General features: G+C 33.8%; 1 protein-coding gene across 1 annotated transcript; it reads left to right on the top strand.

Moving 5' to 3' along the window:
* Nucleotides 1-1,415: 1,415 nt before the first annotated feature.
* LOC134855250 (solute carrier family 25 member 44-like) lies at nucleotides 1,416-22,507 on the top strand. The gene is made up of 7 exons (XM_063871717.1): nucleotides 1,416-1,640; nucleotides 1,817-2,062; nucleotides 9,931-10,084; nucleotides 12,182-12,296; nucleotides 19,106-19,295; nucleotides 20,040-20,174; nucleotides 22,027-22,507. The coding sequence occupies exons 1-7, from the start codon at nucleotides 1,421-1,423 to the stop codon at nucleotides 22,212-22,214; spliced, it is 1,248 nt and encodes a 415-aa protein (XP_063727787.1). The 5' UTR covers nucleotides 1,416-1,420; the 3' UTR covers nucleotides 22,215-22,507.
* The last annotated feature ends 989 nt before the right edge of the window (nucleotides 22,508-23,496 follow it).

The raw sequence follows: 23,496 nt of genomic DNA, 5'->3' as shown, positions 1-23,496 counted from the left end.
CAAAATTTGAGAAAAAAGCTAAAATACAACACGAAATTTTTATAAAGTTCCTAAAAAGTTGCCTTTTTTCGCTGGAAACTGAGTTCATTTTGTGAATTGTTTGTCGATGTACTTTAGATATTTGTGCCATGATCCGTGCTCGTTCCTTGAGGGTGATGTAACTTTACCCAGCCTAGAAAAATTGCATGTACTTCTTAAACAAGGGAACAGCAGCGGTTCACCGTGATGAGCTGTACTGTGGATATTTGATTTTTATCTATCAACTATTCTTATCAAAATTTAAGTTCAATGTATCTACTTTTAAGTAAATTTTGATCCAAACCGCTTTATTTTTTTGAGACCATTTACTTTTTCTATCATTTCAAATTGCATCAGATTTGCATAGTTTTAGGGGTCCTTCAGAACCCAGAAACACTGTTGAAGCAAAAAATTTCCCACCAAATTAACGAAAACTAGAAGAAAGTAGTAAATTTATGTTACAAATAATATTCCGGTAGACAGAGAAATTAAAAGTTAAATTAAATTATCCCCAATTGAATTGAAGAAAGTAGTTTGGTCATTGTGGTGAGTAATCAGACTCAGAATAAATCAAATCGTACTCAAAATAGCGCGTGGTGGTCGAGGGATAAATGAAAAATAAGATGAAAAAGAAGAATTTTTTTTTTGAAAAACTTGTTTGGAACATTTAATCAATTTTCTCACTAGTTTTTTTATCTTGTCATTAAAAGGCAGTTAGAACATTAAGGCCTTTGTGTGATCAGAGCAGTCGCTTGTCTAACGAATTTTTTTTATGAGAAATTTTCCCCGACGCACTGAAATTGGGACCAAGTTATGTATTTAGCGTCATGAAAAATCTCAACAGGTGAAATGTTTATTCAATTTTAATCTCAGTTCATCAGTATCTTTTAGTCGGATTTAAAATTACTGTCAAAATGTTTTATTCATGAACGCAATTTTATGCGTGATGGAGTGCAGATAATTGTATAGCAGAGAGGGATGGTTAATCAAATTGCAAAAGTAGCGACGCTTTCAGTGCTGGTATTTGACTTCATTTTAAATGTAAGTTTTTTGATGTACTGGTGAAATACTAGTCAAATGGCCTTTTTCAGCTTGTATACAAGTCTATCTTAGCCGGAAGGGTCCTTCCTGTGAATTACCTTTTAAAATGAGAAATTCGAAACTCAAGTCTAAATAATCCGTCACATTCTTCCAAAGTCTGAACAAAAACGCTGATCACAAGTATTCCTTTGAAGAAAAACAGTTTTGTCATTGTTTCCAGACATCATTGATAGTTGCTTTTTTGAAAAGGAAAAAATTCTGCCATATTTCTTTTTTTTTTCTAGGAGTCGGGATATTAACGCTTCAATAAAGAGATTTAGTTGGCTGTTAAATTATGATACTAGTGACATTAGTTTTTCAGATGAGCAATGAAAGATCGAATCCGTCGAGTGAAACCGTTGCCACAAAATTAGACTCAGCAACAGTGGTACCATCAGTCTCAAAGACAGAAAGAAAAGCATCATCAAATGAAATATCAGATAGCAGTATCAGCAGTCGGAGAGGAAACCTAGAACATAATGATAGAACAGTTGGGAAATATTCACCACTGCACAATACGAAACAAACTTTGTTGCAATCAAGTAAATATCATCCAATTGTTTTTGTTTTTTGATTGTTTTTCCAATAATTTTGACGGAATATTTTTTCCAATTATTTTGACGCAATAATTTTTCCAAAATTTTCACGGAATAATTTTTCCAATAGTTTTCACAGAATATTTTTTCTATTAATTTTTACGGAATAATTGTTGTCGTAGAGATGCAGCCAGTTCGTCTCGATGAGTCGGCGTGTTCGATTCCCGAGATGACGACAGCTTCAGACTTGATCGGAACAAATCCGAGTGTCGGATCCGAACTTAAAATGGAGGGATACACTCCGATAGGGTTCGAACACATGAACATGCGTAACTTCGCCATGCTGTCCTTGGGCAATTCTTTCATTATACGGACATTGATATACCCGACGACATTGATCAAGACACGGTTGCAGGTGGAAAAGAGTGGTGAGTTGTGTAGGCTTAGAGATTCGTTCTTGGGGCTCTTTTCTAGTACCCCCCCCCCCCCCTTATGATATGCTGTGTAATTCAATTTATGAAAGCCAATTTATTTAAAATAACGTTTGATGTTCTAAACATCAATAAAAGGTGTCATCATCAACAAATAAACACTTTTTTGCGACATTTTTTCATGCAAACTGCCGTATGAACAATTTTCGGATCAAATGAGCCCACGCCCCCATTTCCACTCGGGTGTAGATAGCTCAATAGGTACTTGAGGCATGTTTATAACCACGGCTCTTTTCCAGTTCCCCCTTTCAAAATACCGAGTTTTATGATTGTTTTACGTGTTATTACGGCTAAATGCTTGATGTTACGCTGTAAAGTATGAAGAACAAATCTGCTTACTTTTGTCGATTTTTTCACCACACCGAATTTCATTGCATTATGACAAGGTAAAATAAGCTTTTCAAAATTGTATTTGAAAGGGGGAAACTGGAAAATAGCCATAGCCACTTGAAAGTAGTTTAAATGATATGAAATCACGAGTCAGATTCTCCAACGAATGTGGAACACGATAAATTACAATCAATAAAAAACTCAAAAGTGAAAAAATTACTAAAATTGCCACTGCGTTCGTTAGAAAGGCGCCGAAGAGAACAATTTCCGGTTTACAGATACAAATTTAAAGCACCAGCCCTGATAACTTGCTTTCCCTGATCCATGGTTCGTCCAAACAAAAAGTTTTCTCGACACTCGGGTAAAATAAACGTCAGTCGGTCAAATGATTGCGAGCTATGAACCTACAAACGATTTGATTGCATTTGATAATGTCTTTTGTAGCGTTTTAACCTTTTTGCTTGGGGGGAGATAGCTCAATTGGTTATTACGGAGTGAGGAGCGGTGAGATTGCTTGCTCAATTGATCACAATTTTCCTTAACTTTGCTTTAATTTTACGAAACTGGAAAACTGCCGTTTTTAGTTCCGTTTCAGATTAATCAAGTTTTCACATCTGCAAACCATACCATTCTGATAATCATGTATCAAACGCACGACTTGATTCGGATCTACTTAAGAGTCGACCCCCTATGGTATCTACTGAAGAATTGCCACCCCTAGAAATAAAAGCAGTAAATTAGTTGTAGAGCTTTTTATTTATAAATCAAATTTTGCTGGTTTCTGATTGTACAGGGGGTTAATTGTTAAGTAGATTCCTCGATTCTTAGTTTTTGTTCCGATCATTTATCGCAGTGGTGAAAAACAACTATGGCATAAGGTCACGTGATTTTAGAAACCTCAAAGAAAGTTTGTGTCGTTTTAAAAAGTTTCATCTGATAAACGTTTTTTTTTGGTGAGGCAGATTACAAAGTTAATTTAAAAAATTAGGGTCGCTAAAAATTCTTGGAAAAGTAATTTTACCTGAGTAAAACTAGTTTTGCAGGGCTCGAGTAAAAGTTCCATGGCTCATTCTCCCACAATAAACTTGCTCGCTAGCTCTTTTGCTCGAAATAAGACTAAAAGACAAAAAATAAAACCTGGTTTTCTTGAATTGAGTTTTTTTGGATATTAATGTTTATCGTTCAAATCACGACTGAAAGAGCTTTAGTATGATACATCAATCAATCGAATTAGATGACCACTTTGGTACTTGATTTGTGTGGAAATTAAGAAAAGCTAAAACTTTTTCCCTCTAATTATCAGTGGTTGGAACAAAAGTGTTACCTGTTCTAAGCGTATGTTGTACCTTTTTCAGAGCACCTGGCTGCTTTTATTCAATCCTTTATACAACGAAAGAGAAACTAATGTTTAAATTGATTTAGTCTATTCGATATGATTCTTCATTGTATTGTCAACAATTTGTTGGAGAAAAAAATATGTTTATTCATAATTTTTTTTTTGCAAAAAGCAAGGACTCAAGAAAACTAACATTTGATGATGGCACTACCAGGCAAATCTGTATTGAACTCTCAGCACCTACAAGGACTGAACCCGAGTTGAAGTGAAACTCAACATAGTTTGCCTGATTGAACAAGCTAGCAAAAATGTTTCTAAAGGTACCAAAAATTTGGTGTTTTTTTTGTTCACTCAGAAACTTTTCGAGAAATATAGGTAAAGAGAAGTCTTATTCACAATCACGATTTGTAGGTGTCAGAGGTATTATGGTGGCGCAAGTTCGAAGTTAAGCGAGGAAAGGAAAAACAGGAAAAACTTTTATGCGAAATTTAGTAACTTGGTTTTAAACACAAAATTTAGCTGTTTTGACCCCATTTTTGGACCCTCGGTGCCTTCGAAGAAGGCACCGTTAAGTTTTTTGCGTAGGTTTATTGTTTTTTAATTATTCGATTTCAAAGAAAAAAGTTTTTCGAGTTATTTCACTGTTGTTGAGCCTTTAGCTGCCTTTGATTTCGTGATAGCAATTCTTAACTTGTTCTTCAGTTAAGGAATCTGAGTCTTCAGATAGAACTCCGATGTTCCTGAAAAAGGTTATAAAGGTGGGCACCTCTAATAAATTAGCTTTAAAAAGATTCACACAAGCAAACGTGATACTACTAATCTCCAGCCAATACGTTTTGTCTCAACCCTGACACTTGGTGGCCTTGTCAATTTTAATTAACATTTGCTGGTATAGCATTTTATGGCAATTTATTAGCATTTTTTTTATAGTCTCCTGTTTGTTTTTGGTTAGTTATTGAGGTACTTATAGCCACACGGCGCAATTTTTACTGCTATTTACTCAAATTGTCTTAGTTTTGAGTGCCGTAACGTTTTGGCTCTTCTTAGCTTTGATTTGTTTTTCTTCTCCTGTTTTTTATTTTTTTTTGCTTTTGTGTTTGCGAAGTGCAGCTTTGCCTCTGTGTTCAGAAACTAGCTTTTTTTTTATTAGTGGAGGCTAGCTTCATGGACTATTCTTTCTTAAGATTTTGTCTTAAAAACAGAATTTGTGTTTCGGTTTTGTAGGGTTGTCTAGATGCAGAGTGCAAATGAAGTAAAGGCTTGATGTGTTGAATAATTCAGTTCCGAAAAAAAATTTGATTTGAAGTTACTCCAATTCATACAACATGTGTGCCAACCCTAGGTCCAAAAAACTTTTTCTGGTTTTGCTTAAGTTTTTTTTGGCGAGCTATCTAGTAGCATACGTTTTTTCTGCTTGAATATGCTTCATCACAGCGCATTCATAGATATCTGGTATTTAATTATTTAGTATTAGTTATTTTGTAAGAAACTAAGACTACAGGTAGTGTGGGTTATCGCGAAATACAAACGACTCATAATTTGGAATTAAAACCCGTAACGGGTTAATTTCAGTTGTTTTTTCGCATACTTATTAAGCGCTCGATTTCTACCATTTTGAAGCCCTTGTATGCAGTGTTTTTTGCTTATTGGTGAATGCAAACTCGCTATTTGAACATTTTCTAAAAATTAAATCATCCGTTGTTTTCTGTGGTCTGCTGCCTGGGATTTTTGTTCCCATCACTGAAAGTGGGAAAGAATTTTGTCTTCCGCTGTTTTATTTTTTTTCTACTTTTTTGCAGCGCAAAATTAGGTGCCCTTAGTAATTATCAGAATGAGTTGAGTGTTAACTCATATTGTATCCCTTTCAGTCCTGATTCGAACTACCTTACAAACGATTCATTGTTTTTACTCAGTGTCAACAATTTCGTTTCGGTCTAAATTCGAGCAAGTAAAGCGCTTTAATGTGTGTTATTACAGGAAAATCTTTTTTGTTCAAAACGTGAAAAACTTAGTTCAATTTAGCATAATTTGTTCCATTTAGCACCCTGGACAATAATTTTTAAATTCAAAAATATAATTTGCAAAAATGAGAAATTTTTTAAAGAGAACAGTTGTCGAATATACTTAATTTGCTATTGCTTTAGTTTGCGTCATGTTCTTACTCGCAAAAACAACCCAAAATTGAAAAAAATAAATTCGATTTTGGTCTCAACCATCTATTGCTACTTTTGCAGAAATCAGGTACTCTTGTTTTTTTCGCGCAGTTTTTTTGTTGTTTTTGATTTGATTTGTTTAAAGTTAAATTGAATAAATTAATCGTGAGTTCATCAAATTGCTCGCGGTGTCTGTAGTCGCTTTGAAAGTTGTACCACGTCATGTCCCATTTTTTAATCAGCTTTTTGGAAGAGATGTTTCTCAATTAAAACTCAGTTTACTGCCTTTTTGTTGAATGCTCGGCGCTTAGCCTCAATTTTATTCCCAGTCGATGAAAACAAATGTTTTCACAGTACCAACTTCTCTGAATTTGGATCAATTTTGGGATGACTCAATTTAATTGTAAGAAATTCTCGCATACTTTCGGCGCTTTTGGTGCCCGTTTTCTGCGACAGAAGAAAGCTTCCTATTTGTTAGCTCCACCTAAAAATAGTCATATTGCTAATTGGTTAATCTTGATATTGTAAAAAAAACAGACAATTTTCAAAGTAATTGAAAATTTGCTGAACGTTTTTTTTAATTTGAAATAGGAAAAATTCACAATCAAGATTTTTGTAGAAAATTAAGGAAGGGAAAGGTAATGAAGTGAGTTAATGAAAATAGGTTAGCGGACTCTAATTAATTATGTTTTGAGAAAAACTTGTCTGTTTTTGACTTTCTGAATTTAGACTATAATCTACCGCTCAGATTGTTCTTTATTTGAACTAATTGAACTATATTTAATCCAGTTTAGATTTTAAATTCGGTACACGACTGTTATTTAAGCAAACAGCAGACAATTTTTGAGGGTTTTCAAACTTTTTATTGTGAAAAGGAAGTTCTATTCTATGTAGACAGCAATCGGATTTTTTTGTTCCGCAGTTAATTTTTAATTTTTTTGAGGTTGATTGCAGTTACGTGTTGTGTTGACCCATTCACCTTGGAACGCATTCACAAATTTTTACTGATTGAAGACCGTCTGCAAACAATAAGTGTCTTTATTTTTGTAATTTTTGAATAAATCCTATCCTCGGGGCTTGAACGAAAATCCCTTTTCCGCTAAAGTTTTTAAATATAATTGAAATTCATGAAGATGTTATTGTTTTTCTTTTGTATGCAAACTGAATGCAATTTTTTTCCATCAATTGTGCAATTCGAAATGACACAAGTCAACCGAATGCCTTCAAAATGCTTTTTCTATTATGGGAAAGATTGATAATATGAAAATAGCTTCATTTGAATAAAATGTTATTTTAATCCTAATGGAAAAGCTTTGAGGACGTTTTAAGAACAAGATTAAAATTTGATGTGAATGGAGCAATTAGAGTCTTTGTTCTTTTTTTTCTCAACTTCTGGATTTAGAACAACCAAATAGTGCAAAAAATACTTTAATAAATGAAGTAAAGAAAATTTTCAAAAAAGGCTTCTGTTTTGAATATTAGGTGGAATATAAAGGGAATGAAAAATAATCTTTTCGGTCATACTCATTTGAACACAACATACAAAACATCTCAAGCTAATTGACCTTTTAGTAGTTCAAGTGATGCCAACTGAAATCCAATTTATATCAAAAGTAACTATTTAGAAATAGCTTTCAAGTTTTGATTTTCGTGTTCCTATAATTTCCTGAATGATCTTTAAGAAAACTTCTTTCAATGCTTTATCTTCCAAGTTTTTGCGAGGTACCCTCTTTTTGCGAAAACCATGCAGACAACTATCCTCTATCGACTATGGTATTTTTTATTTCTTCGTTTTCGATGTTGTTTCAGGATTTAAAAGAATCACTGTTTTTTGGGTTCTTAAAACGTATTTTCTTAAAGTATTTTTTTTCTCATTTCCTGAAAGTCGAAATGTTTCCTGAATAAAAAAAAATACAGACTGATATGCTTCATTCTTTGAACTTGGAAAATTGAGAATTGATTTGTAATGAGTTTTGTAAAACTAAATGATTGCAGGGCCTGCATTTAGTTTTAAGCGTTTCTAATCGAATATTTTTGAGAAAATTTAGAACAAATTTTTTATAATCAATTAATAATCGATTTTAATCTCTTTTTTTTTCAAATATTAAATTTAGTTTTCGAACATTTTACTCAAGGGTTAATTATTCAATCTGTTTTCAAGTACAAATATAATTGAGTATAATTGGTTATTTGTATTGCATTTTATTGTTTTTTATTTTGAAATATAATCCATTTTTTTCGATTAAACTCCTTTTTTTGCCGATTTTGTCTTCGATCTTGCTTCTCAGTTGCATATATTTTATGCTTCGCATAGAGCTTGGCTTAAGTGAAGTTTTGAAAAAGAAAACAGTTTAACAGTTTTGAAATCAGTTCAAATATAAAACATTTTCATGGATTTTTTTCTCTTAATTTTTTGTTCATGATGCTCAAATTTTTTTCCATCAAAGTAAATGCACACATTTTACTCTGATGTTTTGTTTATTTTAGTGTTAGAGTTTTTTTTACCTACCCTGGGAATCTTTCATTTGATATGAAAAAATGTCTACGAAACTTTTTTTTCGTGGTGAAAACTTTATTTCAGATGGACCAAAAGGTGACAGAAGAAAGATGTTTTGGGATTTCGTTATTGATAGCATTATAACCATTCTGAGATATTTTTGGTGTGATAGCTTTTTAGCGAATTAAGATGTTAAAATCGATATTAAGACTTTTTTACAGGAACTATAATCAGTTATAATTGATTGTTGAATATCTTGGAAATTATAACGATTTTAATCGGTCACAAATCCTTTAATTAACTAAAAATTGGTCGTTATAATCAATTATAAACGCCAAAAATCTTCATCGAACCCGTTATAATCTTTTACTTGGGCCTAAATTTAAATACGGGTATGTAAGTCTTCGCTTTTTGGGGTTGCGTTTTTAGGCTCATTTTGACTTGGTTGTTTGGCGACTGATTTTTTCTTAAGTTCGCTTCAATTCTAATTGAGAAGTTTAGGCGAATTACCCTCTCGGATAATTAAAGCAAATTAAAGCATATACGTTGGGACTGTGAATTTTGACTTTCATTTTGAAAATGGGATAAAATTTTATCTATTGGTCTAGTTTTCTCAAATTGGGTTTGGCGTGTTGGAAAATTAGCAATCATAAAAGATTAATGAATTTTTTTTGAATTTCTAATACTTTTTCAACTGATGTATGCTTTTCTATGAAGCTCAAAAATTTGCAGAAAAAATCGGTCTTTTGTTTTTTTTCCGAGTTCATTGCTCTTTTTCCAGCTGTCTGTTGGTCGTCTTTTCTAGTTATTTTCCTTGAGTTCATTAACACTTCTATCTATCGGCTATGTTCAACCATTATCGATGGCTCAAAGCTACTATTTCTCTTTCTTCCTTCACTTTCAATTAATTGATCTGATTTGAATTCAATTTATAACAGCTTATATTGGCACATAGACGTGTTTTTAGTCATAAAACACAAAATTGACAGTCGTACCAACGCCAAAAAGATTTGACTTATGCTAATGGCTTTTATTATAAAGTCAGGCTTCAGTATTAAAATAAGTCCCCTTTTTGTTCAAATTTTTCTTTGGATGTACTCAATTTGTCTATTTCAATTTAGATTCCACTGCAAATAGCATGATCTATCTATCTTAAGTACAGTCACTGCTCCCTGAGTATTTGTTTCAAGTCATCTGATAAAGTAGTATAACCCGGGGGAGGGGGAGGGGTTGAGGTTCCTTCATGCACTAAGGACCGAATGCACGAAAGTGTTGTCAACCAATCGGAATTCATGAATTACAAATTCGAAGAAAATAAACGATAAAAAATGTCAGTTTTGGACATTTTAAATAGCTTTGATGACTTTTCCTTCGCGCTGGAGGAGAATAGCCTTCTGATCCAATTAGCAGCTGTTTTTTTATGGTTCAGACAAATGACACTTGTGCTTCTGAATTGTGTGGCGTGAACTGTTTTTTTGTTGTGTTTCAGGCGCCGGATACTTGAATGGGCGCGATGCATTCCGCAAGATCCTCAAATCAGAAGGCGTCTCTGGACTGTACCGTGGATTCAGTGTCTACATGGCCAGTGCTTTCTCAGGGTGTTGCTACATTCTAACTTACGAGTACAGTAAACACTGGGTCAGGTAAGTTCAACTTCTACAAAAACAATCATCAATTACTAATTGGGTTATCATTTAGTGCAATTTGGTTTGTTTGCTACACTATATTGACAACTACGCTTACAATTATGGCAGCAGAAACTAAGATACTTCATGTGCAAAATAATTGTTTGACCGCCAAGTTTTAAAGTCAATGTCCGTAACTGTCTGTGGTAAATTGTGACACTTTTCGGTTCACTTTTTGCGCCAGTCCGATTCGCAAATTTTAGATGTCAACTTTTTTGTTCATTTTCACTGTGTCTGCTGCTCTAATTTTATTTGACAGATTAAACGCATTGGTTTTTATCTACTTTAAATTGCCCTCATTGTTGATTGGTTTTCACTATCAGAAATTCATTTTTCATTTTCAGACATATTTTTTTCTTTCAATGTTAAAGATCTCTTTTGCCTTTTTTGTATGTGTTTGAAAAGAGCAGCTTCGTCCGCGGTATATTTTTGAAACGTTTTTTTTTTTAAATATCGTTGATAAACTTTTATAACAACATGTATACAACAAGACGGATTCCGAGCACATCTTAAGAACCTGTTGCGTGAACTGTGACTACTCGGGAAATACTGAATCCGTGACCAAGCATCTGCAATTACGGCACGAGGTGCAAATAGTACGATGTCACGGACTCCGCAACTTACATTTTGGGACGAAGTCCTCGGAATCCGCGAATTTTAGTGAATAATGTAAAATATTTGTGCATGAAATCAGCACTTCTGTTGTGCACTGAATATCACTATATAGTACACTGAATCCGTGGAATCAGCAGAATTTCAACCTGATCAAAAATTTATTTTCCGGGAAAATTTCTTGAAATTTGTTCATGCTCAAACTTGTTTTATTTTTTTGCTGCTTAACTTACAATTTTTTTTTTTCAGTTTATTTCATTTTTTTTGATAAAAAGAAGGCTAACTCCACTATCGAACAGCAAAAGTGAAAAGGTCTCGAAAAACGTTTTTGACTTCCATTTTCGAAATCGGAATTTATTTTTCAAATTTCTCAGCGCAATAGAAATTTTATCAAAAAGGGCCAATTAAAGATTGTTTTAGAAACTGAAAGAGCTTTAATGGCATCTATTTTTCCTTCAAAATTCGAAAGTTGAGATTTTTCAAAAACGAATCAGTATTTTTCTGTTTAAATGCGTTCATTGACTCTTTTCCACCTGTCTGTTGGCTGTTTTCATAAATAAGTCTGATTTTTCTTGTTTTTCTGCGTTTGGTCTTTTGCAACTGTCTAAACTATCGTTCGTTGGCGTTTTTAAAACTGTCCAAAACTGACCAAATTTGACTTCACGCTCGAATTTATTGAAACTGAATGTTCCGATCGTGATGCAAACCGTTTGAATAGAAATGGTACAGATTATTCCGGCCATGCAACTTTCGTAATGAATTTTCAAAATTAATTTAAAAATCAAATTAAAATTGTTTTTTGTCGATGTGAGTGGGAGGTTGAATTACTCCCGATTTACTTACTGGGTGGCAAGAATTTAGTGATAATAACTAAAGTGATGTAATGTGCCGCAAAGTACAAAGAAATTTTGTGCCGCAAAATTACATAAGAAATTCAGGATCATTTTGTGAAAAAGCCTGAAAAATGAAAACTAAAATGACCAATTTTACCGAACACTGAGATAACTTGGACTGCGATTTTTTTGGAATCCGAATCTCAACTGGAAGAATCTTAATATGATACCTCTACACCTGACCTCCGCTGCGAGCTTTGTTTGAATCTCCCCCAACCTGTATCTAACTGGTACAATGCCTTAAATCTGCTGCTTTATATTTATTCAAACTTGACTATTTTTTTTCCAATATTTTCTTTTATGTTTTCAGATTTATATATTTTTCCTTGTCTTTGAAGATCTCAAATTTTTCTTACATTTGATAAAACGGGTAGTGCTCTGTAGCCCAATTGGATTCGTTAAGTGTCCCCTCACTGTTTCTGGTACTTCATATTTTAATTCTCGTTGTATGCATATTTACAATTAACAATGAGAATAAATTTTTCTTTCTTCTTTCAACTGGTAATTTTTATTCCTCTTGTCTAATGATTATGTTCAGACTTTTTTTTAGATCGGCAGGAGGAGGAAGGACTGCTCAGAATATCACAGCCGGTGCTCTGGCCTCGCTGGTCGGACAGACCATCTCAGTTCCAGTGGACATTCTATCCCAGCATATGATGATGACGGTCGGTAGTGGAGCCAAAAAACAATTTCCTTTCATGTTTTCGCACTACACAGCAATAATCGGGCTTCTCTGCTAAGTTTGTTTCCTAAGTCAGAATTCGACAATTGCGTCTCTACATAATTAATGGGACAATTTGCAAACAAATTATTTCTTTAGAATTTCCAAATCTGGCAGAATTTTCAAGCGTCTCTTTCAGATATTCGAATTCTGATTGAGTTACTCATTTTTATGATATTCGATCCTTCTGCCACGAGATATCAAAGCGATCAAAAAAAGTTTTCTAATCGTATGAGGAAAAAAGCTGGAAATAAAATTACTAATTACTAAAAAACAGTCTTTTTGCAGTGTTCTTATAATTATATTCAGAAACACGCTTAAGAGATGACCCCTCCAATTTACAACTTTTGATATTTTGCAGACCTTTTTTTAGTGTTCGAATCCCAGTAGCGGCTTTAGGGAGCGGACTCCCACCTCCCCGAGGAATTCGACCCCCTGCCGACCCAAAGGGTTCACACTTTGTTCTATTTTGAGATATCCATTTGTGGCTGACTGACCCTTTGGCACTAACTTTGAGGGGGGAGCGAGCGCTGAAAAACTTTTTTTTTTGGTTGAAATTTTCCAAAAAGTGCCTAAAAACACTTTTTTGGCCTTTTTTTTTCAAACTGCTGTTGTTCAAATATGAATCACGTTTAATAACAAAAGTATTGTAGACTTCCAATATGTAACACCATCTATTGCAAATTTGAACTAAAAAAGACCAAGGACTAAGACTTAAATAAAAGACCAAAAAGCCTTCAAATCAAAGAGTTGGACTAAATTAACATCAAATGATAAAATTAGAAGAAAAGGCAACTCGTATTTGCAAAAGTACAATAAGCTAATTGACTAAATCCGCCCTTGACTGATTTTTTTAAATTTTCAAAGTAAATAAAATAATTTTTTTTTTTGGAAGTTTTAAAGGGACCGCGTTTAAAATGACAATTGATGCAGCTTGTTGGGCTGCTCGTTGGCTCTTTTTTCCTCGCCTTCTTCCAAGCGAGACGAATGACGTCAATGAAAACTTAACGAGGCCTCGATTTAGTCTCTTGTGCTTCCGATATGGTTCATGCTATCTGACAAAGATAATAATAATTCTGTTAAGAACTCAAAAAAATATCAATTTAATTTCAGAATTGAAAAGAGCATGCATTTGCTAATTTGACTCTAAATAACAACGACTTTTAATGGTTCGCTGTAATAGAAAAAACACAGGAGAATTTAAATCAACCGTACATTAGCAATAAAAAACGATACAGTTTTCTGAAAAAAAAAAAAGTTTTTGTTTTCAAGTTTTCTAAATTTAATTATATGTAATTAATTTAGGGGCACTTAGCATAGTGGTAAGGCGTTCACTTTAGAATCGTCAGAGCGTGTAATTGATCCCATGCCATGGCAATTATAGTGTGTGAGGACGAGCTCTCACTTGACCTCTAGCTTCAGGTCTACCACAATCTGACGAAGTTTGGCTGCAATAGTGGTACCACGTGAAAGTTCTAGACGCACAAAAACGGCCTTGAGTCGCGCAAAAAAGAGCTTCGCTCAACAAAATAACACAGTCTGGAATGTGGGGAGATAATACAAATGGACTATCCTCGAAAGGACTGTTAAAGGCCTACTGATAGATCCACTGCGATTCGCAGGAACTACATTATTATTATTATTTATGTAAACAACAGGTCGTCGTATCAGCGCGTAACTGTAAACGTTTTAACTGCCTTTTAGGGTCTATGGATTAGTAAAAGAAAGATTAGAAAAATTTATGAAATTTTCAAAAAAAAAAAGCAAAAAATTGCATTTTTTTGACATTTTTTTTGTAAATCATCCCCCACAAGCTCTGTGATGTATAAAGTGATGTATTTTGCTTGAAGCAAAGTATCAAATAGACTAAATAGCTTGCCTCAATTGATTTAGGAACAATTTCTAAGACGGATTAAATCTCCGTCTGCGCGTTAATAGCACGGAATATATCGCGCTTAAATTACCTTAGATTAACCCCCAAATTTGAAACCCCCATAACGAAGTACGATCTCGGCTAAATTATTTCACTTGAGCTAAAGGCTAAATTATTTCAAATTGAGCTCAAGCAAACGGTAATTTTCGAATGATATAAAAAGAAATTACTCTAAAGTTGCTTTGTAAAATGTTTGTTTTTTGGAGAAGAAAAAAACCACCCGAGAAAAAATATTCCGTCTCTTTCTTCGAAAGTCAGAAAAATAAAAGGTATGTTTTGCTTCTAGTACCTCATTTCGTTTTAGATTGATTTAATTCGGCGTTTACGCATTAAAAGTCCCAAGGGAAATGCTTTTTTTTTCAGCGCAAGGCAATTGCTTTCAGATGAAAATGTCTAGCTATTTGTCTAGAGAGAGAAAAACGCCAAGCGCACATAAATTGCGTCACTTTATATTCCATATTTTGCGTCACTTTCTTCGAAAGTCTGAAATATAATTAAATATTTGGGCAAGTTGTTGATTGATGTTCTGACTGCCTTTTAGCTGGTCTCGGTCAGGTTTTGCGTCGAAAAAATAGATGCACTTTGTTTCCTCATTCAATAGTCTATATGAAGTTATTACGAATTAGCTTGCTTCAAATCAATTCGGATTTATTTTGAACGCGGAGCACTTCGCCATGCGCAAACTCTACAACCCCATAATTTTGTCAAAAATGATCGCAGGGAAATGTTTTTTAGAAGTTGAAGCAACTCAGTGAGTCCATATCTTTTTTGAGGTATTGAAAAATTGCGGTGAAAATTTATTTTTTATCTGAAAAGTTGGTCTGAAAAACACCCCATGAGTGTTCCTAACGGTTTTTACATAAAGTCGAAAAAACAAGGTATAGGTAACTCCTACTATTCTGGCTGCGTCGTAGGTGTATTTTCTTAAAAGTAGTTCGCGGAAAATTTCCACGTTGGGTTTGTCTTTTTTTTCCCATCTGGTTGGTTTCAATCTGAATATGTTAATACGTGTGTTTTATAATAGGAAATTAGACTTCTTTCCAGCTCATCAATCTGTTCGTCTTTCTTATTTCGACACGCAGGCGAAGCTAATTTTTGACACTAAATGCATCCGAAAACAAGATAGCTGTTTACTGCCGAAGTACCACAGAAAGTTCCGAACACAATAATAAAAAACTAAAAAATAGTTTTTTGTTCCTTGTATAATGAGAGGATCTGAAGGTCTAAAGCCTATTTGTTAGTAAAAGTAAGTAAGGCATATTCGACTACAGTTTTTTTTTTCTCGAAAAAATCAAAAGAAGCAAAAGAAATCAAAACAACAAAATTAGAAAATATTTTTAAAATATTTATTCCCAAAAAGGCGCGACAAGTAACTTCGAAAACTAAATTTTCTTCAGTAAAACTTTGTTGTCAGGGTTAAAAGGAGCTTGTTGCTCATTCGTTTCGATTAGACTGAAAAAGCATATATTTTAAACCTGTTCTATACTTATCAATGTGCTAGACTTGACAAATATTTCTGTGCTAGCTCTAAAAAAATGTATGGAAAATCGAAACAAACTCGATATTTTATTATGTTTTTGGCTGCATCAATAAAGTCAAAAAGGTAATCGATGTTCTATTGAAGTGCTAGATAAAGGTTGAGGTTTATCTGGACATTAATCGTAGTTGCTATTGTTTGTTCATGGTCGAAACAACTTTACTTGGGAGAATTGGTGAAAAAGCATGAACAGTTCTGTGCTCAAAGCCAGTGGATTCCAGAAAAAAGACTTACAGCATGCTCTAAAGTTTTTTTTGTTTGCAGCACATAGGAAGATGAAGGTTAATTTCTGCAATAAATCTGCATTCAGTGACTAATTTCTGTAGATTTTGAACTTGATCCGACATATTTTGTAGATTTTTTCTACGCAGTATCAGGTACCACGAACAAACTTCAAATAATACGAGTGATTTATCAAAGTAAAGCCATTTCAGTTCGTTCTCTTTCAAAAGATCTGTATCAAAAGAAAAAAAATTCTTTTGAAAATTCGCTTAACAGTTTTTCATAGAATTGTGGGAGACAATTAAAGTTTGCTTTGAATTATTTTTTTATGCTACAGTTCTCTCGTCAACTGTAAATCTGAAAAAATAATCAAACAGCATAGAGCTTGTCTTAAATTACTTGCATAAAAATATCTATCATTCATTGCTCAAAATTCTCAAAATAATTACCATCAAATAGATTGTTTCAGTCGATGGTCATATGATAGTTTTTTTGAGAGCAAAAATGGTTGAAGAAAGTCTCGGCTCATTGAAGTTATAGTTGAGAAACAATCAGTTGTTCGGCCGTGGATTGGTTGTGATAAAAGATTGCGACTTAATTGGTTGATTGCTTGAGATCCGAAACTGTCAGAGGTGGTCGCTCGAAGCTTGTATTATTTTAACTGCTTTGGAAAAATTTTGGTTAGAACATAAAAGAAACCCTGAAAAACGAAAAGTTTCAATTGTTATATTACTCTAAGATGCTAATAGATTAGTTTCAAGTTTGAAGTCGAGGTTTTGAGTTTTTTCATATAGACAGCAACTTCATATTTTTGACGCCCTCACAATCCAAAGGAGAACTTTTCAGATCCCCGAGTTATTAGTTGCAGTCAGTCCGAATCACGACTTAAAAGTGCTCTAGTAGCAAAACGAAAAGTGCTGAATAATCTGTATTTCCAGAAATTTGGGCAACCTCATTACAAAAGAAAACGTCGAAAGAATTTTTTTAAGTATTTTAATGTTATAGAAAATTTTAATCAAATAATTTATATATGAAAATAGTATGAATGCTGTTCCTAGGATAACAATAATAAAAAAAACTCAGAGGCTTAAAGTTCTATTGCAATAAATCCGGGATCGAGTCCAGCTCTCCCATTTCCATTTGCAAATAAGTCCTCTATATCGAGACAAGGCCAGCCACGTGAATTGGCCATTTTAATAATTGCACGTTTGACATCGAGATCGAGCATAAACTTACTTATAATTATACAACCCAGTTTGTTACTGGCTTGGCATGCCTGGTAAACCTCATCTAGTCTCTTACAGGCTTCGCGTGCAGTTAAACAGTGTAATGGCAAATCGACAGTATGAAGATTTGAGAACACCTCCCGAAGTATGTACTGCAATTCTAAACGATGAGTATCAGGACGAAGATGACGTGGTACTGACTCAATTAAGTATTGACTAGTTCTAGTCCTGCCGGTGTTCGAATGATTCCGGTTGCATTTCAAATAAATCAGTACGATTAGAAAGACAACGAATAAGATAACAAGTCCGCTCATTGTTTCCATCGCTGCAATAAAATAATAGAGGGCTTCTATTGTAACATGTATATCGTGTTTTAGTTCAAAAATGGCGTGATTTTCAGTTCATTTCTCTGCAAATTTGGTAACATCTGTGAAGAAAAAACAAAACTAGTTGAAAAGCTTGTTGAAAAGGCTTAAATGAAAAAGCCTTGTTGACTTTTCTTTGTGTGTTTCAGACGCGCCCCCTTTTGCGATTTTGGTACACAGTAACAGGTTTATTCTGTATAAGGTATAAAATTCGTGGTACTACTACGATAGAGTGGTCCCTCGAAAAAGCAGCTATGATAGACAGATCACCCCGTTTACTTTTTGCATGTAATAATTTGAAAACTAGTTTGTGCATAAATTATTCACTTCAAAAAGCTCGCGAATTATGTTGAGTTATAAATTTTTTTGATTAAAAATTGTAATTACTATATTGTTTATATCAAGAAAAATGCTCGCTTTAGTTTATTTTAGGATACTAATATGATAGTATGGTGCCTTGAAAATAACGAGGTCCCTTGAGAAGAAGGTCACTTGGAGCTACCAAATCATTTAACAAGTATGATTTCGACATTCAGAAAGATGTCGCTGTACACTTTCAATTAAATGATACTTTTTGATATTTCGTAAAACGTTCGTAAACCCATTATAAGGGTTTAATGTAAACCCATTATAAGGCGGAGAGTTCAAGGAAATCTAAAATTGAGTTTTGATGACAAATAGTTAATACAATTATGGTTTTTAATTTGTAAAGTAAGTTGAAGCGACCCTTTTTTAATATAAACAACACAACCATTACACTGTTTAATCTCATAAGTTTCTGTATCAGCATATTTCTGGAGATTTTTGAAATGAATAAATGCATGCGGGACCTGTATATTATAGTTGCCTTTTCGCGGGTCAATCCTTCGTAAGGGTTAGGGTTAGGGTTAGGATTCATTTTTACGATTCAAAAAACAATTGGGGTAACTTATTTCTCATCAAAACTCAATTTTGGCAGTTCGTTCGAATTTTCCGCACGCATAAATTGCAACGGGGAAGGTTTTACGAGATAAAGAAACATAGAAAGATTTGTTTGAAAAAATATTCCGACATCTTTCTGAATGGCGAACCTAAACCTATTAAACGATTTGAGAGCTCTAGTTTCTTATTCTCGAGGGACTTGGTTGTTCTCAAGGGATCACTCTATCATAGTAGCACCAAATTCGTGTACACTCAACGTTTGACTTTTCTCAATATAGCGATCATTTGTTTTAGATATCATATAGGGGGAAATAGCTGATTAGATTACTAATTTTGTTATTTTTCGGAATATATATTTGTTCATGGAGTATATATGCTTGGGGTGTTTTTTTTTCAGACCAACTTCAAAAAAGGCGACTCCGTGCGTATGGGTATCGATCCCGAATTCTTCGGATTGTCGAGCGAGTATACTTGCCACTAGCCTAAATGCAGTTGGAAGTGCTCGATTAATAGTTAATAGTTTCAACGTGCGATTTATTGTTGTTTTAGGCTCGTCGTGACATGCGTGTGCACAGTATAGGAGATGTGAACATTCCCAAGGGGACTTCTCTCTTCTTCGTGGCCAGGACAGTCTACTCCAAGTATGGACTCTGTGGTGTGTATAGAGGCTACTTCTCCTCCATGTTTCTGTACGCTTCAAACTCTGCCCTCTGGTGGCAGTTTTACTCAATATATAATGGTTAGTTTTTTCAGTTAATTTTGATTAAGAGTAATGAACGTAGTGAAGACTCTTAAATAGGTCATGATATTTTTTTATGAATGCACTTAGGTATATATGCACTTTTTGAGTTCATTTGAAATTCATCTGCTGATTATGACGTAAAAAGCACTCCAAATACAAACGCGAAAAAACGTGAACGATTTCAAGTTTCGAAAGTGGAATTTAATTTTTAAGATTTCCCAGCGGATTAAAAACTTTACCTACTGATTGATCCAGTTTTCTCAAGTTGGGTTAATTTTATCAGAAAAATGCCAATCATAAAATGTTCAAGAATATTATAGAGTTAAAGGGCTACTATTGTTTTCTTGGAAATTTGAAAGTTGAAGTTTTTTTTATAGATTTTTTCATTAAAGTCAGTGTTTTTTTTTCTGTTTACTTGCGTTCATTACTATCTTCCAACTGTCAGTTGGCTATTTTCTGTTAGTTATTAAATTAATTGGATTTCTACTCAATGTGCAATGACTAGGGTCAAAAAATTAGTGGTGCAGCATTCGAACATTCAGTTGCACCACTAAAAAATCAATCTTTAATGAGTCTTTTTGATGGTTAAGGCGAGCTCGGAAATTTGATTCGATCGTTTCATTGAGCAAAAAATCTTATCAAAATTATCGATCGAAGCCCTCAAGTTCAGTCTGATAGCAGAATAATCAATCTCAATTTTTCTCGACACAGCTTTTTTGATATTTTGGCTTATTTGCTCAGATGCGATTTGCAGTCGGAAGCCAGAGTGGATGCCGACTATTCTGTGCAACTGCATCACTGGACCCTTAGCCGGACTGACCTCTTCCTACCTCACAAACCCACTGGACGTCATCCGGGCCAGAATGCAAGTGGAAGGTGGGACACGTTTCTAAATGAATTTAACATATCACTCCTGTAAGAATAAAGATGTTAGCCTTGTATCTTCTTTTCGTATCAAATAGAAGAGTTGCTAAAATTGGCGTTCAACTTTTCGTTTTTTGCGTTCAAAATCAAAATTTGCTTGAGTCAGATTTGTTGAAATTAATTTTTCAGTTTTGGCTTTCGTCATGTTGTTTTTTACATTTTGAGAGTAGATTTAACAATATTTTTTTATTCCGAAAAGCAACTCCCAAATTTTGATCACAAATGTACAACGCCACTGAGATCAAATTTGTTGGAAAGATAGTTGAAACTGTCTGAACAGACGAAGTATTTCACACGGCAGTGTGGCGACATACACGCGTGCCGCTTGACTTTCGCAATTAAGGCATGCGCTTTTGTTACTTTTTGTTGCAAATGTAAAAAGACTCTACAAATGTAAAAAAGAACTCAATTCTAATTGGGATAGTCGCATGATACGCTGTCCTGGTACTACTATGATAGAGTGGTCCCTGGAAAATAACCAGGTTCCTTGAGAATAAGACACCCAGAGCTCTCAAATCGTTTTAAAATAATGAGTTTGCCATTCAGAAAGCAGTCGAAGTATATTTTCAAACAAAGTTTTTCTGTAAAACCTTCAAAAAAAAACCATCAAAGTTGAGTTTCAATGACAAATCAATTAGCCCAATTGTTGTTGCTATATAGTGAAATAAAATGAGACGAGCCACTTTCTTGATATAAACAATATAATTATTACACTATTTAATGTGAAAGTTTCTGACAAAACATATTTCGCGAGGTTTTTGAAATGAATAATTTATAAACAAATTAGTTTTCAAATTTTTTTTACGTGGGACCTGTCTATCATAGTTGCATTTTCGAGGGATCACTTTATCATACTAGTACCGCTGTCCTTGTTGTTCCTACTGTTTGTGGAAAGTTGAAACACTCAAGGCTTTGCTCTGATACGAGCATTCTTGTTTCTTTTTTTTAATTCAGAAAATTAGATTAAAGTGTTACTTTTTGGTCATTTGATTAGTAAGTCAATATGATTAGTAAAGAATCTTACGAGTTGTTAAGACTTATTGTGTGTTAAGTAAAGGTTGTCCAAAAGCAGATGTAATATGCCACTGAAATAAAACTGGCTTGTGAGATAGTTGAAAATCTAAGTAGACGACCAACAGTTACTAAATGTGTGATTGCTCTTATGTGACATCGATTTAATTCGGTTAGTCAATGAAGCTGGGCGCAATTCATGTTTTTGCCGAGAACAAAAATAATTTATAAATTAAAGTATAAATTAAAATCATGTTTTTGGGGCTACTCAATTGATAGAAGCATTTCAGATATTTGATTTCAGGAGTTTTGATTAGCTGGCGTGAATTTCGGTTCCTTCGAGTCATAAGGGAATCATCTATGGATCTACGAAGATTCTAATTTCATAGCTGTATTGGAAAAAAATAAGATGATTTAATCTCAAGGGAAATAAGCAACATACAAATTCCTCCCCGTCAATTTTCAACATATGAAAAAAATGGCAACAAACGTTGTTTAAATAGAGAACGTTAAAAAAAAAATTTGTTCTTTCAATAAAATTTCGACAATGTCACTAATGATCTGTTTAAAGATCTTTGGAATACTGAGATAAGTCTTTATAAATGCATAAATTTTGTCGGAGGGATTAAAGAAAATGAAAGAACAAAAAAGAACAAAGAGAGCGTCCTTTTGTTGCGGAATTCGCTCACAATTCACAAAATGCACGGTTTGGCCTCGCAATCTAAGAAATTGTTGTTTAAATAACATTTTTGCGTTTTTTTTGCATTGTCATGGATCATGTTCCTTCTTTCAGGTCAGCCGAGTGCATTTGCAACAATGAAGAGTCTAATTGAAAGCGAAGGTCTCATACACGGAATGCATAAAGGTGTGGGGGCCAGAATGTTCAATGCAGTTATAACCTCCCTAATTATCACCTTAACCTATGAAGTGACAAAACGGTTTAGTTTGAATTCAGAGAATAAAAAGAATTTCAATTGGTAGCTGTAATATCATCTGTGCTGTTTTTCTCGGAATAAATCATTTCCAAATTAACTTCTTTATCGGAAATTTAATCAAAGCGACATTGAAGTTTGGTTTTTTCTAGTTATGATATCTTGCCCATAACTATAACGTTGGGTGATCGTAAAAAAAGTTCACCTGTTTTGTCTATTATAACTGCAACCCCATTTCAAATTAGTATATCAAATTCATTGCTATTTAAGTTCAATTTTATAGCGATGTACAGATTTTATATTATTTTGAATTTCTCTCATTCTAGTTATTTTGGATGATATCTTGTGAAATAAAGTATTATCCAGAAATGCGGTTTTCTACAAAGTTTTTCAGTGGTTGCTCAACGTTGACGAAACTTATCACGGAGGATCAGATACTGCGAACACCCGAAAAACTGCTTTGCTCATGAAAAAAGCCTCTATTTTTAAAAATTAGTTGAAAAATCAGGTTCTAAATGTTGCTATATTTAAGGTTTTAAGTCTCAATGAATACAGTGAAGACACATTATCCAAGTCGTGATTTTTTTTCGGTTCACGTCTAATATGATCTTTTGCAGTTTGGCGTTCCATTTTTTTGGTTCAATTGAAATTTTTTTGCTGAAAGGAGATCAAATTGCGCTCACCTATTACGAAAACGACAATGACGCAAAAAGACCTGAATGACTTCTAGCATTGAAAGTGTATTTTAATTTTTAGATTTCCCAGCGAAAGATCTAAAAATCAGAAACTGACTTAGTTAAAAGGGCTCAAGTTTGATAAAAGATCGATCCTCTCTTTTTTTCTCATCTTTTTTGTAATAATTTTTTTTTGCCTAAATTGAGGAAAAATTGGGAGGAACTTGGTATTCGGGTGTGTTTTTTATGTTTTCCATGAAAAATCAGTTAATACAAATAATCACCAGACTGGGTTGAGTGATATATCGTATTAAAGCCCTTTCAGTCGACCGCCTAAATTTTACTATGACTGTCGAATGTATCTTTTTGTTCAGCTCCTTTTATCACACCTCGCCAAAAAAAACGACAATATAACTTGAAAAATTATTGTCGTTTTCTCAGTTTTTTTGTTCAGTTCCTTTCATCACACCACGCCGAAAAAAAAACAATAATTTGAAAAAACTTCGTCATATTTTTTTAAGACTATGGTCAGAACTTTCTGTGCCACTTGCACAGTAACCGGCTATCCTTGTTATGATTGCCATTGTATTAAGATGGAATCTGGGCTGACAAAATCTTATGAAACACATGATTGACATACTATTTCATACAAAAAAA

Source organism: Symsagittifera roscoffensis, chromosome 10, assembly GCF_963678635.1.
Source record: "Symsagittifera roscoffensis chromosome 10, txSymRosc1.1, whole genome shotgun sequence".
NCBI classification, from domain to species: domain Eukaryota; kingdom Metazoa; phylum Xenacoelomorpha; order Acoela; family Convolutidae; genus Symsagittifera; species Symsagittifera roscoffensis.
Note: the sequence above shows the minus strand (reverse complement) of the source record. Positions and strands in the feature narration are given on the sequence as shown.

Bases quoted from the DNA above. Each gene is read 5' to 3' on its own strand.
- LOC134855250 (XM_063871717.1), top strand. From the start codon at position 1,421: ATGAGCAATGAAAGATCGAATCCGTCGAGTGAAACCGTTGCCACAAAA. The intron at 1,641-1,816 runs GTAAATATCATC...TTGTTGTCGTAG, and splicing joins ACAAACTTTGTTGCAATCAA to AGATGCAGCCAGTTCGTCTC. The intron at 2,063-9,930 runs GTGAGTTGTGTA...GTTGTGTTTCAG, and splicing joins GTTGCAGGTGGAAAAGAGTG to GCGCCGGATACTTGAATGGG.